Source organism: Ursus americanus, chromosome 8 (genome assembly GCF_024610735.1).
Source record: "Ursus americanus isolate L20-20 chromosome 8, mUrsAme1.1.p, whole genome shotgun sequence".
NCBI lineage: Eukaryota > Metazoa > Chordata > Mammalia > Carnivora > Ursidae > Ursus > Ursus americanus.
In genome coordinates, this window is record NC_142134.1 from 31039820 (window position 1) to 31052051 (window position 12232).

The following is a 12232-nucleotide window of genomic DNA, read 5'->3' on the forward strand; positions in this document are numbered from 1 at the left end:
ATAATAATATGATTTTTAATCTTTCATTCTATTGCTGTGTGTATCACATTTATTGATTTTGTATATTGAAGCATCCTTGTACCTCAGGAATAAATATTGCTTGATCATAATGTATGATCTTTTCAATATATTGTTGAGCTCGATTTGCTAATTTTGTTAAGAATATTTGGATCTCTGTTCATCAGGGATTTTAGTCTGTAGTGTCTTTATTTGGCTTTGGTATCAAGATAATGCTTGCCTTGTAAAATGAATCTGGGAGTGTTCTTTCTTCTTCATTTTTTTGGAAGAGTTTGAGAAGAATTAATGTTAATTTTTCTTTAAATGCTTGGTAGAATTCACTAGTCAAACCATCTGGTTCTGGGTTTTTCTGTATTCAGAGGTTTTGATGACTGATTTAACCTCCTTACTTCTTATTGATCTGTTCAGATTTTCTATTTCTTCATGATTTAATCTTGGTAGGTTGTATGTTTCCAGGACTTTATCCATTTATTCTAGGTTATCCAATTTGTTAGTATATAATTTTTCACAGTAGTCTCTTATGATCCTTTGTATTTCTGTAATATCAGTTATAATATTTCTTCTTTCATTTTCTGATTTTGAGTCTTCTCTCTTTTTTTTCTTAGTCTAGACAAAGATTTGTCCATTTTGTTTACCTTTTCATAAAACCAGCTCTTAGTTTTGTTGATCTTTTCTGTTGTCTTTTAGTCTCTATTGCGTTTATTTCTGCTCTGGTCTTTGTTATTTCCTTCCTTCTGCGAACTCTGGCCTTCATTTTTTTCTTCTACTTCTTTTTTAAAATTTTAATTCCAGTATAGTTAACATAGTGTTATATTAGTTTCAGGTGCACAATAGTTTTTCTTTTTTTCTAATTCCTTGAGATGTGAAGTTAGGTTGTTTGTTTAAGATCTTTCTGTTTTCTTAATGTAGGCATTTATCACTATGAAATTCTATCTTAGAACTGCTTTTGCAGTATCCATACCATAGTTTTGGTACATGTTTCCATTTTCATTTGTTTCAAGAAATTTTTTTTGTTTTTCTTTTGGTTTCTCCTCTGACCCATTGGTTTTTCAGAAGTGTGTTGCTTAATTTCCAAGTATTTGTGATTTTTTTTTAGCTTTCCTCCAGTTACTAACTTCTAGTTTCATACCATTGTAGTCACAAAACATAGTATGATTTCAGTCTTAAATATTTGCTAAGACTTGTTTTGTGACTTGCAATGATCTGTCCTAAAGAATGTGTGTGCTTGAGAAGAATGTGTATTCTCTTACTGTTGGGTGGAATGTTCTATATATGTCTGGTTAGTCTAGTCTTGGTCTAAAGTATGGTCAAGTCCAATGTTTCCTTGTTGACTTTCTGTCTGGAGGATGGATCCATGTTAAAAATGGGATACTGAAGTCCTCTACTATTATTGTATAGTGTATTTCTCTCTTCATATCTGTTTATATTTGCTTGATTTATTTAGGTACTCTAATGTTAGGTACAATGTTTATGATGGTTATATCTTCTTGATGAATTGACCCCTTTATCATTATATAATGACTTTGTTTCTTGTTACCAGTTTTGGCTTATGGTCTCTTGTCTAGATCAGTTTTTTAGGAGGAAGACAACAGAAACAAACAACTATAATAGAGGAAGGAGGTTGATGAAAATATCTGCATATATATGTTTAGCATAAACAATCTATGGAGGGAAAATGTGGATGGGCATTTTCTGAGAGAAGTGTTTTTGAGAAAGGGAGCGATATGAACCATCTCTAAACTTTCTGATAAAGTTGTGACTATAGCAGAGTCTTTACTGGATAATCTATTTAGATTATTGTTCATCATTCAGGAAGTATAAGACATTCTAAGAGTAATGATTCATAGCCTCTCTCTCTTTCTCCTTCTCACTGAATAATTTAGAGATTTCAAGGACAACACACCTGGAGAGCCCAGGAACCTTCTAAAACATGACCTTCCCTTGACTTGGGCATTCTGGTTTAAGTATCTTTAGTACAACTTTAGAAAGACACAAATTATATATTTTCCTCTTCTAAAATGGTAATTCAGAGATCTAAGCCTTTGCGTTATACTGAAAGTTGATAATTTATCCTTTATCACCCTTAATTGCTAACATTTTAATTTATTGAATTTACTTTGCCTCTCAATCCCAGGATTATAAACCAATTTGGGATAAGGTTATCCAATATATTGCTACTTGCTATGTGTGGATTAGACAGTTACAGATGTCCATTTGTTTCTTTCTGACATCCTACAAGGAAACACTGAGGAAGGCAGTGCAAAGAAATAACTTTGATAATATCACATAATGTTACAACCCATTTGTTGATATCATTACCTCTGGTTTAGAGTAATCAGAAAGTCACGCTTCCATGGCACTCCACCCACACACCCACAGATCCCATATGACACTGGATCCAACTGCCATCTCTAATAGATACAGCGCTGGGTTCAAAGCTGTGGCAGTTTTTTTCTTTTTTAAAGGACTTTTGTAAACACAAAGTGACTTAATACCCAGAAGGCCACCAGGCTTCAGAATCCCCTAAACACCATCACTGTTTGGGTTGGCCATGCTCTATGTAGGTTTAGAAAAATTATTCATATCTGAGTTTTTGATTCTTGGGTTTTGCCAAAAGTCTAGAGTTTTAAATAGATACAACTTTAAAAATTGCAGTAAGAACTATCAAGATTATAGCTCTCATTTTTAGAGGGCAAAGAAAACAGACTGCCTTTGGAGAGGGGTAAAAGAGTTTCTTGACCCCTTACATGCTACCTACTACACATCAGTGGATAGGAGCTTTTAGTAAAAACCCACGTGTGTGCTCATCCCAAGGTCAGCCGGCTCACGCTTTGTCACCTTGGGCAAGTCACTTCCTCATCTATATAAGGCAGATAATAATAGGATTCACCTCAGAGGGTTGATGAGAAAAGCAAATGGGCTCACAAATACCCAGTGGAGTCAGTGCTTGGTGCACAGGTGATACACAACTATGATGACTAGTCCTACTATTATAACTATTGTGGTCTTACCATGGAGGAACTTTCCACAAGCTATCAAATTACCTGAAAATATCCAAAAGGAGAAAGAATTCCCATCAATAATTCATAGTCAATTTGTTTTCTTCTCAAGGAGCACTGGTCTAATGTGATGAAAGGCTCATTAAAAATCCTCGCAACTTTCCTGGTAAATGCAAGACTTTCTGATAATTCTCGCTTTCTTTCATTCATTCATTCAACAAAGAAATGCTGTATTCCTACGTACTGTAGAGCATGAAAAAATCAATACTTATCCCTAAAGGGTGTGCAGTATAGTAAAGGAGGTAATATATGCATAATTAATTGTATTAAGAAGGGAGTAGAAGGTATAAGAGGGATAAGAAAAATTAGGACAAAAAGAGGAAGAATTACTCTGAGGTTCAAGGAATAACCACAAAGAAGGTATTATCTGAAATAGACCTTGAAGGAGAATTGTGATTCAGAAAAGCAGAACCAGTAGAATGGGGGAGGGTGCTTACAGATTCAAGGAATAGCCTGTAAAGGGCAAGTACACAGGAAATAAGGGCCAAGCCTGACAGGTACAGGTGGTGTTGAAGGCTGGATGGGATGGAAGATGGGCAACAGAAGGTGAGGCCCTTGAATATCTGACTCTGTGACCAGAGGCAAAAATGAATTGTGCTTTATTCTCTATTTTGAGTTCAGCCCTTGTAGCAAGGCAATTTCAATTAAGTCTTATTTAAGACTAAACGTGTTTTTTAAAGCATCTCTTACACTGTTCTTTGTGTGCTACTCTTACTATAATTAGGAGAAAGCAACAGGATCTGAAGTCTTCTTCATGGCACGTTTGTGGGTCCTTTAATTCTCGGGGGCTCACCTGGTGTGACATTGGAAGAAACCGTTTTTATAGTCCATTGGCCGATCTTTGGTGGCTTATCTATCTGAAGTTTGCAGTCTCGGACCTAAAACATCTCCTATGTAAATACTGAGACGGCTGAGAGAGAAGCCAAGTTGGGAAGCGTCTGACAGTGACAGGCGGGCAACATGTGTAAACGGACTTGGTTCAGGAAGGGGAGCTGAATGGTTGGGCGCGTCTGTTGGAGTTAACAGCCTCTCCCTAACTCTTTTATTAAACACTCAACTAACCTTCAATTGCCCTTTTAGAACTTAATCTCAGTGCAACTTCCAGCATTTCAAAATCATCAAACATAAAGAGGTACTACCCTGAAAAGGGTGGGGTCCGTGTTTAATGTTAAGTGACTAATTACAACTAGCAAACTCTGCAAATGCCCCAGAATGGGAGGTGGGCTAGATTTATAAACCACTCTCTCTATTAGCTTGTGTATAATACATTTATAACAAACTGGCACGGTTAAAAAAGAAAAGTGTTTTTCAAACCTTCTACAAATTTAGAATGCCAAAGTATCAGCAGAATGTTTCTTAGGAGGTAAGCCTTCATCTTCTAGGAAAGATTAATCATGATTAATGATCAATCATTATTTTAGGGTCTCTAGAAAGCTAGTTCACACATAAAATCCATTCAGCAACAGAGTTTATGTTCCCATTTTCTCTGATTTCCCCCTGTTGAAAATTCCTTTATTGTAGAAACCCTTTTAGCCAGTCCCTGTGCTGCAGCATTTCTCAGTGTTTTCCTCAGGCTCCTGGGAACACCTGAAGGAAGATCCTGGGCCTCATCCCAGGCTAATCAAAGAGGTTTACAGGGGCAGGGTCCTGGAATTTGTATTAGAAAGAAACCTTTATTTCTATGCTTACTGAAGTCACTTATTCCTAGAGTCTTCTTTCGATATTCTTTCAACTTCTATCTTCCCAGACAACTGAACCAAAGACAGGACTGAGGCTGGGTGTAGCTGGTCTTAGCAGCCATGTGACTTTAGAATGATGTCACCTAAAGTCAAAAACTTAATCTAATACCTTAACCAACAAGTTACAGACAGCCAAGGGAACAAGTGTGGGTGGATAGTGAGGATGATGACGAACCGAGCTTCTATAACTACTCAACTGCTATTTACTTTTCTTCCCTTTAGTATTTGTCAATTTTCTTCCTGTTGGGTTGGCTTGGTTTTGGGGTTAGCTTTTGGGGTTTTTTTTGTGGTTTTTTTGGCTTTTCTTTCCTTTTGGATTTCCCCCAGATACTGAGTAATAAGAGTAGCTGTGTATAACAAAAAGAGAAATCATTACGACAATGTCATTCCAGCAAAAACGCACCTTCCAAAACAGTTCCATTTCTAGCTTATAAACCCCACACCTCCTCAGCACATTTGAGCTCCTCTTACGTAAATACAAATAACCGTACATTTTAGATACTAACAATTTTTCTATATTTTAAATACTGCCTTTGATCTTCAGGTTTACAAATATATGACCAATTTATATCTTGACAAGTTTTATACTTTGAGTCAACCGTTTATTTTATAACTTATTGTTTCATGTTCTATGAAAGAACTTGAAGTAAAATGTACATGACATTTAACAAGCAGGCTGTGTGATTAACGATAATTGGTGGACCTGCAAAACAGAAGAGCTCTAAATTTTAGGTCCCAGTTTATGATCCACATGATGGCAGGGAAATTTACAGAATGTCTCCAAGTGTCAGTTTCCTCTTCAAATAAAATACAAATCAAAATAATTTTTATTCCATACCAGTTATTGTAAGGCTTAAAGGAGATCAGGAATATTTTGTGTCCTAATTAAGCACTTGTGAATGTCTGGTAGTGCTAAGGAAGCCATGATTTGTTCCTTGATCTCTGACATAGCCTTCCATTTATTTTTATGCTTTTGCATTTTTCAAAATGAGAGTTGGTCTTCTTGCCTCTTCCTTAAGGATTTAGGACATGGTTTTGCACACTTGGTTCATCTACTATCGAATGAGAAATGCAATGCTCAACGTTTAGTTTAGATGACACTGCTGCCATCAAGTGGTCACTAGGAGATACTGCAAGCCAAAAATCCAGGTGTGATAAGCCACAGCCACATGATGCTTGATTAGGCAATTAAAATTCTGTGCAAATGAACCAAAATCAGTAACTTATCTTATCCTTCATTGGTGATATAAACTGAGTAATACAACTTTGATCTAAATCTGCAACACCATCTTACTCTTTCTTCCTTTCTGATTTACCCTAGGGCCCGCAATCAACAACAATTTAAAAATCATTGGCTCTCTCCCAAATCCCTAATGCCTGGTCTCTGTACTTACAGCCAAATACCTGCAGAGAAATCTGAGACCTGCAATGCTGGGATGGGGGGTCGGGAACAACCTGCAGTTCAGAACACACACCCATTATCTTATGTGTGTTTAATCTTTATACCCTATGAATAGCATATCAATATCTTTGTTTTATAGGTTAGGAAACTGAGGCTTAGATTGGCTTAGTAAGTTCCAGTACTCAACCAAGGTTCTCTCCACCATCTCTCAAAGCCTCCCTCCATGTCACATCTTGGCTCTGTGTCTTTCGGCTTAACCTTCTGTAGAATTTTAGGAAGACACTTCAAATACTGTGTAAGCACATTAGAATCACCTGGGGAGGTTTTTAAAAATATGAATGCTTAGGTTCCCTCCTAATCAATTATAACCAAAACTTTGAGGGGCTCCAGTATCTATAATAATAATTTTTTTAAAAAATATGCCAGTGATTGTTTCTCTGTAAGAGTCGAGAACCATTGGTTTAAATATTACTCATGTTAAAACTTCTATTGCTTTAGCATTTAATCAAAAGGATATTCTTATTATAAAATATCTTATTAACACAGAGTTTTTCTCTTATTGTAATAACAGGTGGATGAGATATTTATAGATTCAGCCTTGAACAAGCATTATATCAAGAACCAAGTAGTCAGAATGACGTATGTATGTTTGGGCAAAGGTGGACTCCCGGCATGGAGGGACATAGGGCAAAGGAGATGGGAACTCTCGTATGTTGCTGCCCCTGAGCTTGGCTCTTGCCTAAGATTTCTCATGAATAGTATTTCTACAGCAGTCGGGAAATGTAGAGTTGACCCATTTTCTAAATGCAAAAACTAAGGCGCAGGGAAGTTAAGTGATACATTCAAAGTTCCCCAAGGGACAGAACAAAGATTCAAACCCCATCAATGGGTTGTAAGGCCCAGGACTACCAGAACCTGTGGCCTTGGGAAAACCCACCAAGTTGTCTTGACAGACGTATCAGTTTGAAAATAAGAAGGCAAAGTCGACTACAGAATGGGATTGTAAGTTTTACCTGTAATGAAGTCCCAGGAGGCATACCCAAACAAAAGGATGTTCCTGTTTTAACAAATTTTCTGTTTGTTATGGTAGAGGGGGAAGGCTCATACGAATTACAGAAATTGCTCAGAGGTTTCAACTGTGTTATTTGGCAAGCACGTAGCAGAACATAAATACATAATAGGTGCAAATGTATGGGCCTGTAGGACTCATCCTCTTTTAAAAAAATGAATATATTCAGACAGATTTATATGAAGGAAATAATAATAACCTTTCTCATCAACAGACTAATGCCTTGTTGAAAGACTTACTCCAGGTTCCCTACACATTTACTAAATAGCTAATGACCTCCGGAAGTTTTTTATAATATAAATTGTATAATTCTACAATGTTTAGGAGATAAAAAACACATATTTGCTGAAATTCTCTGGATTTTATATCCTTTCTTTTCAAATTCTGATTTGCCATAACATTCTAGAAACATTATTATAGTCTTGTGAACTCCTTTGAATTTAGAGTCATTATGACTATGTAAGTTTTTGTGTGGGTCTAGAGAAATTCCACCTGATAAACAATGTTTTCCTTCTGTTTCAGGAGGGAAAATTACTTGGTCATACATTCGCCAATTTGACATAAAATTCTGATTCTTTGTATCTTCACATTCTAGAGCCTAAATGAACCACGATATATAAAATGCCTCAGAATCAATATGATTTCCTGTTTTTAGTTAAAGGATTCAGGAGAATTAGGCTGTAGTGCTTTTCAGAGCTTGTGTCTTCTGAAGTGTAAAAATAAGAGACATGGCAAATCAATATATAGATTTCAATTTTTTTAAAGGTCTTTAATTGTTTGGTTTTCCTATTTAAGAGGAAAAACTGAATACTACAGGTAAAAGGACTTGAACTTGTTTATATGAAAAAAAGTTCAAGGAACTGGGCATATTTAATATGGAGAAGACTCAGGAACCAAGAATGTCGCTGTCTTCAAATATTTTATGTGGGAGAGGAAATTGATGTTTTATATATGTCCCAACTGGTAGGCCTAAGCCTAATTTGATGGAAGATATAAGGAGACATATTTCAACTCGAAATGAAGAATTCTCTTAAAGTCAGAGCTGACCAAAGAGAAACAGCCTCTGGAGGGAAGTAAATTTCCCATCATTTTAATTACCGCAGTGCGGTTAGAGGACCATGGAGGCTTAGAGGTGATGTAGGTATCAGATACATGAGTGATTGGCCAAAGAGACCACTAAAGTTTCTTCCCATCCTCAGACTTTACGATTTTGATGAAATTTTTTTGATATCTGAGTCTTACCCAACTGCTATAACAAGACTTCAAATTAATGGGGAAAATTTATTCAAAACATGATGGAAGGGAACATAAGAAATGATCTTGGGTCAGACAGCAAGTAGACGAATGTCAACATAAGAAGACTAGTCCTCAACACTTTTAGCAATTAAGGCATAATTCAGGAGCATTAAATCCGGGAAGAGTATAAGACCCAATGTATTCTTTGAATAAACACCTTTCTTTTGTATGTTTGCAGTCCAGAAGAAGATGGTGTGAAAGCAGATATCATTATGGTGTTCCAGTTCCCCTCTACTGAGCAAAGGGCCTTAATAAAGAAGAAAATCCTAAGCATCTTAAATCAGAAGATAAGGAACACAAGAGCCTTACCCATAAATGCCTCTTCAGTTCAAGTTAATGGTAAGTAGGTACAGCTTTCTATCAGATGTGAAGTGTTCTATTATGTCCATTTTATGTCTAATCTTAAACTTATTTGCCATTACTTCCAATCCAAATAACAGCTAGACTTTAGATGGGAAGAAATTTTCAAGTTAAAAAATGGTATTTCGAGGTTTTATGTTTCTCTGATGAAAGCATGTCTGAAGTTAGTGGTCAAGTGGTTTTTCCTGTAGGTACTGACTGGCACTCATCCTTAAATAAAGGCAAACCTTACCACTAACAGAGAATTAACCTGACCCAACCACTGCCTCTATGACTAACTAGTGAAAATACCAAGCATTTAGCAACAGCTGTTTTTCAGGGTGGGACCTTCCTAAAACATAAACTCATTTGTTGCCTTTTAAAAATATGGATGGTTTCTGTATATAGTGAAATTTTGAAGTTTCTCTTAACTTTTTCTCCTGTGGGCATTTGGGAAAATGATAAACCAACTTTGGAGCCACTAAAGCCACCCTATAAGTGATGTTTTAAAAATCACTGAGCTAGAAAAAAAACCACTGGAACCACTATGCCATTATCATTGCTCTAAAAAGGCAAACCAGTCTTTATCAAGGCCCTTTTCTACACCCTTCGCATGCAGCATCTACTTTCTATATTCTTAGGAAGTAGGCAAATTTACCTCTCTCAATATAAAAGAGAGACAAAAATTAAGGACGCTAATAAATAAAAGGATGTAAGATTCAGATCTAGCTCTCTAATTTCTTGAGAGGCCCTACATAAAACAGTGTTCTGTGCTCAAACACATCTCAGGAGTTCTGTGTATGATACTCATCTCTTACATTAGCATACTAAAGGCTCTGCGGCGGGCGTCCAGCCAGACAGAAACCTGTTTACCCTTGTGCATTAAGCTACTTCTGCAACACCTCCTTCTGGCACCCAAGTGCAGATTTCTCCCGCAAATTCCAATGGACACCAGACTTAGTCTCAGAGTAAGTGATTAATATCAGAGGTGAAACAGGATGCCCTACCCTTGTAAGGGTCTGGCTGACTCCAAGAGGAAACCTGACCAGGAAGTGAAAATCTGAGAATGGGATGGGCAGGAGTTTGCTGGTGAAGAGTCAGCTACTCCGGGAATGAAGGTGGGGACCTCTCCCAACCCAGGAGGGAAGAACCTGTCAAGGGCTTAATCCACCTTGTTAGGTGGGGAGACAAATGAATCGTGGTTGTGAAATAGTGGCAATTCTGATAAATTATGTGATGTGTTGCATGTGATTTCCAACAACCAGTTAATTTGCCAGAAATTTGAAAGCCTGAGCTATCTGAAACCAGCAATGAAGCACAAAATGGTTACAGTTGCCTGGCCTTTTTGTTTTTTACAGGCTCAGTTTGTGTGCTACAGCTTATTTTAATGACTAGTAGCTTAAAAGGCAGGGTGTGCTGATGGAGAAACTGATTTGAAAGTTACCGGATTCTAACCCCAGGGAGTCACTGCAAGACCACCCAAGTAATTGGCCCGTGACTTTACCTCCATTCTCTCATCCATAAAATTGCAATGGTTCTTTCTGTAATCATAGAAATAACATGAGGATATACAAGAAAATAGAAAATGTGTAACATATATAGGCCATTACCACTTAGAAAGCTAGTAAGTTTTACACGTGCTTTGGAAACCTGAAAGCATAACGCAAGTGATTGGTAGTAGAAAAAGCTGGAACCTTGAAAGTTTCCAAATTTCCAACTGTAAAAAGAGCAGTGTTTACTAACACTTAGGAAAACCCATTTAGTGAAAAGCTTGTCAGAATCCTCATGGCAATTCTTAACAGGAAAAATCACAGCTCTCCAGAAACACTCAATCTGGGCGGCTTCCAATGAGTGGAAAACTGTCGAAATTCTAGACCAAGTCTAGAAATAACCCAGCAGCCCAAGATTATCTGTTATTTGTCAAGAATCTGTGGGTTGGTTTTGTTTTGTTTGTTTTGCTTTGTTTTCTGGGGTTTCTCTTGAAAAACAAAAAACTGTGTGGTATGGATCCTTCACGGGATGCAACATTGTCAAAGCAAAGCTAAAATCAGCTTCTTTGCATTGCAAATACCATGGTTGTGAAAGATCAGCTCACTGCCCACATTTGGTTCACGTGTGCTCCAGTTCCCCTTATGTTACCTGTAGCATGTAGTATTCCCCGAAATACTAACTCGATCACTCTCAACTCAGAGGTATATTGGAGGGTCATTTTCATGACTAACGTGTTGTTTATTTCACTCCTACACACGAAAAGTAAAATTATTTGGTAAAAATTAGATGTCGACAGCTAGTTACTTGCATGGGGGTATTTTAACTCTAAGTGTAATCATTCTCCCTAAGAATTCAATCCTCCAGTTACACTCAACCATTTCAAGCAGCCTGGTATCCTTCCTGGGAAGGGGCAATTTGCATCTTGCTCAAACTAAGATAAAGTTTTAAGGAAGAATTCTAATGTTATGCTATTTTCCACTTTAATTCATTACTAACTAATATGGAGCATATTAAATTCGTTTTTTTAAAAAGGAAACAAGAAAGTTACCTACTTGAAAACAACATTTGACAGAAAATTGAGTTCTTCCATAGAGTAAATACTGAGAATCTGTCCTGAGCAATTGATTCTTCACCATATAATGACTTGGGCATGCATGTAAGGCTATTCTTGAATTGAATATTTTCAAAATTCCCACTTCACAGAATTCATCATCACTAGTTTGCCAAGTAGGATTTATAGAAGGTGAGTAGAGAGAAACATTCTTATTTTGCACAATGTAAAGTTAGAGGCAGAGAGTATGAGTCTGAGAAACATGGCACTGGTTGAAATAAGTAAAACAGTTTATCCTCATTCTGCTCAGTAAGCCTTTTTATTTTGAAAATCCTCACAGTTTTCAAAAAATCTTCCACCAATTTAAATCGAAATGTTCATGTGTCCTTTGTCAGATTCCTAACTCTGTTGGAAATTGAGAGAATTTAATTTTAGATCCTGTCCAATAATTGATCTTTAGCAATATTCAGCAGATGTTGGATAAGAATACATAATAGTTTATTCTTCAGAAAAAATCATTTTGATAATTTAGTAACTGTGTTTTAGAAGTATTTTAAATATAGTTTATGTGGGTGGTTTCAAAGATTTTTGCATTCCTAAACCCTTTGACTAAAAAAAGGCCTATGTGAATTCTTAAATAAAGGAAATAAAAGCAGAGCTGCTCTGACTGAGACTGGGTTTGACTTGGAGACCCCATCTACTTGCTCCCTCTTTCCCCATTTTCTCTATCTCCTGAGGTGAAATCCAAAGAGGCTACATCCTGCACCG

General features: G+C 36.8%; 1 protein-coding gene and 1 long non-coding RNA gene across 3 annotated transcripts in view; one reads left to right on the top strand and one right to left on the bottom strand.

Annotated features, from left to right (window-relative positions):
- The window catches only part of LOC148109557 (uncharacterized), a 296308-nt gene that overhangs the window by 94333 nt on the left and 189743 nt on the right, over positions 1-12232 (bottom strand). The gene's annotated exons all lie outside the window — the stretch shown is intronic.
- Positions 1-12232, top strand: part of TMPRSS11A (transmembrane serine protease 11A) — a 49151-nt gene that overhangs the window by 23546 nt on the left and 13373 nt on the right. Inside the window, exons 5-6 of the mRNA XM_087863916.1 lie at positions 6790-6857; positions 8762-8922. Of these exons, the coding sequence (XP_087720042.1) occupies positions 6790-6857; positions 8762-8922 (229 nt within the window). The remainder of the gene's footprint in view (positions 1-6789; positions 6858-8761; positions 8923-12232) is intronic.